Here is a 5,343-nt window from a genome sequence, read left to right on the forward strand (position 1 = left end):
GATCTCATAAGGAGCAGATTTCAGATCGGCCCATCTGACCTTTCATTTTCTCAAAAGCAGAGCAGGATACCCAGGGCTCGGTTTACACCTATCACCATTTCTAGCCACTGGGGGACCATAGGCAGGCTGGAGGAACTCATATTAATGTTAAAAAACCTCAAAGTGAAATTTTCATCCCATGGGACCTATAAAGGTACAGTCTATGGCCCCATTGTGATCTGCTGATGTAGTAATATCTGTAAAAACAGAAGTAAAACAGACCAATATTGTCATATTTTACAACCAGTTGAACAACACACAATGCTAATTATCTAACTGTAACTTAAATATGTGTGAAGATAAATCTACACTTTATATGGACAAAAAATACTAATAGGTTATCAGTTATTTTAACATTATGTTGTTCAGTCAATTACCTTTCATACTGTAATTTATCCACACTAACTCCAAAAGAAGTAACCTGACAAAAAAATGTCATTACAGAAAGCTTTACTGGCATCATTTAATAAATCAATTCAACAGGATAAAAATATTTTTGGGAAAGAAAATATTTACTCCCAAAGTTGTTTCAGCAGTGGGTTGAAAATCGATTAATCAAATGAATGACTTCACTGGAGGCTCTCCCTGGTGTTCTTCCCACGATTTCTGCCGTGATGCCAAACATTTGCCAGGACTTGCTGTTCGCGTGTCACAGCACTGAAATCCATCTTCTTCAAATGAGGCAGGGCAGTAATCACATGATTCCTACACACACACAAAATTAAATCCAGGGGCTCCGTAGACATTTTTGTGCGCCTCTGTATAATAAACTGAAAATTGACTGTTGAATCTTAGTCTTTTTCAATCAAGGAGCTGAATGCATGAGAAATCTAACTAATGGAGAATGCTTTGTGTGTGTGTGTGTGTGTGTGTGTGTGTGTGTGTGTGTGTGTGTGTGTGTGTGCGCGCATGCGTTTCCAGTGGTGGAATATAACTATTTGCCTTTACTCAAGTGCTGTACACTTTGGAGGTACTTTGAGTATTTCCACTTCATGCTACTTTTTACTTCCATTGCACTACATTTCAGAGGGAAACATTATACTTTTAACTCCACTACATTTATTTAACAATTGTAGTTCATTTCAGGTTAATATTTTAAATTAAAAGACAAATGATAAGGTTATAAAAACAATGTGCTTTAATTAAGATTAAACCAGTTGTTGCCAACCTTTATGGATTGTGACCCCTTACAAAACAGCTGTCTGGTTGAGGCTTCTTGTCACGTCTTAGATATCTATGAGTTGTTAGCAGTTCCACAAAAGAGCAATTTGACCTCTTAACTTCTCAGATGGTTTCATTCAAATAAGACTCAGCCACAAATAAGTAAAACTCTCCAATTTTACACTATGAGGCACAGATTAGCAGATTTTTCTTCTTTCCCTCCCCATTAATCATCTCATATCCCATCAGATTTATCTCGTTTGGGAACCACTGGATTACCTAAATGTAAACTACAACAGTTTTTGTCTCTCTGGTTTTATTTTGCTTAATCAGATTTAGCTCTTTAGCCAACTAAAGATGGCTGCAGCCATCGTTTATGGGCTACAGCCTAAGCAAAGCATGATGAGTGAGTATGGGAGAAAGTCTGTGTAAACTGAAAGAAAATGAAGTCTCCACCTGTAGTTTATGTTGGTTTCTATGGCATTCCCATGCAACGTGATGGTGTGTAGATACTGCATCTCTCTAAGCTGGTCAACATCTGACAGGTTCCAGATGTTGTTGCCGTGAAGGTACAACACACGCAATTCACTCAGCTCGCACAAAACCTGGAACACAGACACACATACACACAAACAACTAAGTTGCAAATTTGAAAAAGTGTAGGTGCTTAAATAATACTAGCAGGTATGAGCTGATGCCAGTGTAGTAATTAAGGCATACCGCTCAAAATCCAGACATGGATGAGTGATGTTTGTGTGCGTTTTCCAAAAAAATGAGAAAAGAAAGCTAAGAAACATGCAAACAGACAAGCCATGAGAAAAGAGGGACAGAAGTCTTACCGGGTCTATGCATGTGATTTTGTTAAACGACAGGTCCAGCCAGCCGAGCTTCGACGGTTGAGCCAGAAAGTGGCTGAGAATGTACTGAAGGCCGGTGACGTCAGAGATGCTGTTATTACTGAGACGCAAACTGCAGCTCTGATACTTCCCCTTAGAGTTTGTCTTTAAAGGCCGCAGTCCACTTCGGGGCACCTCTGCCAGCGCACCTGGACCACAAAGCTTTTACAGTGAAAATCAAGCTTCTTTTTTTTTTTTTTTTTTTTTTTTGTATATTTGCATTTTTATCTATGCTTCTAAATCAGTTTTTTTAGGGTGATGCATTGCAGTCAGTATGTGTTCATTACACTTTATGGTTTTCTCCACAGCATTGAAATGAGGGATCACCTTTACTGTGCTTTATTTTTGGTGTTTTATTCAATACATTAAAACATTAAAGGGTTTTTATAACTATTATATAGCATTTTCAGGAGAACACTTGCATTTTGGGTTTGTACTAGAACACATTTACATGCTTTAATGTTAACTCTCTGTAGGAGCACGTGTCTATTACATTCCTCCTCCCGAAAAAGCCTAGCCGGAATAACCGGAATTTGTTGAGAAATGACCAGGATTGGCCGCCAAGATTATCTCGTGTTAGTATGCAGCTACTTAATAGTTAGCAGTATGCTAACGTTAGATTTTAGTGGAACGAAGCAGCACTTTCTCGCAGATAAAGGCTTTTAAACCAAATACTACCTAAACAGAAAATGTTTCAGGAGTAATGTGACTTGGAATTGGGGAGAATTTAACACTGGCAGCCAAGATGACATTTTCCTGCTGTTAACAATGTTAAGACTGCAGTGGCTTTAAAAAAAACAACTGTTGAAACCGGAGCGTTCAGAATAGCTGGAAATCTGAACGTGTTAGGTCACGGGGATTTCTCTAAAATACGTTTTCCTCATTATTTGACATATTTAACATGAAAATCCAAAAGTATAAATTGTAGCTATGACAGAAATTACAGAAAAGCATATTATGTCCATTTTAAAACAGAGGAATACGATACCTGTGACACTGTTGATATCCTTAAATGATAGATCCACTGGAGGGCCGTACATGTTTAAGACTGAAGGTCTTTACACATCTCCAACAACAGCTAAATGTTCAGGTGAAAGATCTGAAATTGAACACTGAACTTCCGCAGACCTTTTTATAGATTCAAATACAAACATATGGCTACAACTAAACTTTGAAAAACAACTGTTTCCTAGCAACTACCAACTGTTTCCTCAATCAACATTAGATTTAAGGCTGTAATCTTGAAGGTTTTCATTTAAATAACTGTGTTAAGTCACTATCTATGGCTGAAGAATGTAACACAATAGTGATTGAGCGTATGTCCCACTGGTGAAATGGGCAATATTATATATTTGCAATATTTCAAACCGGGTGTTTGTGGACATTCTCTGTAAAAAAAATATGCTGTTCATTCTCTTCTGTTTTTCTCCATTGTATACACACAAAATGTATCAATATTGCAATATTTTGAGCAATCGCCTTTATGGTACCTCCTTCAGTGGTAGATAGTGACTTAACAGACATTTATTTAAATGAAATTCTTCAAGATTACTAAAAATCCTTATTTATCCTGTTTACACATGCTTGGTGCAATACACCATCATAGTTTATTAAGCCCAAGTAAGATGATTATAAAAGTGCTCTATTACTTTACCTCTGCTATCAATAGTGAATGAGATTTCACAATGAAATTTCCTGAAGTCAGAATGAGCAGCCCTAGTTTACTCTTCACAGCTTGCAGTTACTATGTCATTAGTAACTGCAAGCTGTGAAGAGTAAACTAGGGCTGCAGGTATCTATTATTTTAGTAATCGAGTATTCTACCGATTATTCCATCGATTAATCGGATAAGAAATACTTTTGTTTTATTGAAGAGCAATAATATACAATAGTTTGGTTTAATTTTTGGAAAAAGTTAAATTTTTATTGCCTACACTGCTTACAATATCATCTTTCAAAAAACTAAACATATTAAGTGCATTTAAAGTGCGATATTACATTGTTTTTAAAGAAAACATTTTCTGAAATGCAATAACAACCTCAAACTAAGGCATACATTAAACATACATAAACATGACCTTAAGTTGTGCAACTTAAGGAGAATTCCAGTCGATTTCAACACGTAGCTCTGTTGTTTCTAAATTTGGAGTGCTGTCAGTGGTGAGAAAAACGAAAACAATCGGTGATGCTTACACCGTGTTATCCTCCTGCTAGCGGTAGCACCCAGGAGACTGAAACAGGGCAAATTTTAAACATGCTTTTAGCTTCTTAACATTTTCAAAATGTCATTAAAAGTGCCTAAAAAAGAATCGACCAGAATTCTCCTTTAACTTTCAGAACTACAAGTTTCAACCTGAGACTGATCTGTATATAGGCCTATATGTAAATATTAGTTATACTCAACCTATTTTCATTCATGTATTTTATTACAATGTCACACAGCTCTGGTACACTTATACTAGCAGATCGGTGATCAGTTGTTTCTCCGTGGAGAGAGAGAGTGAGAGAAAATGGTGCGCAACAATCAGCTGTTTTTCCGAAGGGATAGTCATCAAGTCGGCTCTTTAGATCAAATTGTGGTCACCACTACATATTTTCTTGTCTTTGTTTTTGGTAGTTGTGTTTGGTGTAGTTTCATCGTCCATACGACTCTGATTTACTTTTGTCGGGTCCGCTTCGTGGAATGGATGATTAAGTTAGACTCAATGTTTTCTGTTGAGATGCTGAAGCACTGACGTCGTGCTATTATCGTGGTGAGCTAGTTTGATTTTGCAGTAGACACACTGTACAGAGTTTTAGTTTTAATTACGTTTGAACTGATTCCAAACTTTGGACACTTCCTGTTGTTTTCTCCAGCCCGTCTCTTCTCGTAAGGCCGGGACACACCAGGCCGATAATCGGCCATTGGACAGTCTGGCGAGGTCAGTAACTCGAGTCTGTTCGGTGTTTCCCGTGCCGTTGTCAGTCCGGGGGGCTGTCGGCGTGCATTTTGGCCAACCTGACATGTTCAGTCGGCGGCAGGGCAGTCGGGACTCACCCGGAAATGGCGAGCAGGGACCCGATTGATCATTTCGACTGGCTTTTCTGTCGACGGTCGGCCGTCTGGCTGGTGTGTCCTGGCTATTAGCCCCTCACTATTGTGTGTCACCAGCAGCGTCAGCCCAGTGTGCGACAATAATAATCCTCCATGCGGAAACATCGTGAGCAATACAACGTTGGTAACATTGATTAAACAAAGCTTCAAGGC

General features: G+C 38.3%; 1 protein-coding gene across 1 annotated transcript; it reads right to left on the minus strand.

Annotated features, from left to right (window-relative positions):
* Positions 1-501: 501 nt before the first annotated feature.
* Positions 502-3,218, minus strand: LOC114548678 (leucine-rich repeat-containing protein 51). Its single transcript, XM_028568688.1, has 4 exons — positions 3,085-3,218; positions 2,040-2,245; positions 1,657-1,805; positions 502-744 (listed from the first exon to the last, which is right to left on the minus strand). Exons 1-4 carry the CDS (start codon positions 3,134-3,136, stop codon positions 609-611), a joined length of 543 nt encoding a protein of 180 aa, XP_028424489.1. The 5' UTR covers positions 3,137-3,218; the 3' UTR covers positions 502-608.
* Between the last annotated feature and the right edge of the window lie 2,125 nt (positions 3,219-5,343).

Source organism: Perca flavescens, chromosome 21 (genome assembly GCF_004354835.1).
Source record: "Perca flavescens isolate YP-PL-M2 chromosome 21, PFLA_1.0, whole genome shotgun sequence".
NCBI lineage: Eukaryota > Metazoa > Chordata > Actinopteri > Perciformes > Percidae > Perca > Perca flavescens.

Bases quoted from the DNA above. Each gene is read 5' to 3' on its own strand.
- LOC114548678 (XM_028568688.1), bottom strand. From the start codon at position 3,136: ATGTACGGCCCTCCAGTGGATCTATCATTTAAGGATATCAACAGTGTC. The intron at 2,246-3,084 runs GTATCGTATTCC...TTTGTGGTCCAG, and splicing joins GGATATCAACAGTGTCACAG to GTGCGCTGGCAGAGGTGCCC. The intron at 1,806-2,039 runs GTAAGACTTCTG...TCTGTGTTCCAG, and splicing joins AAATCACATGCATAGACCCG to GTTTTGTGCGAGCTGAGTGA.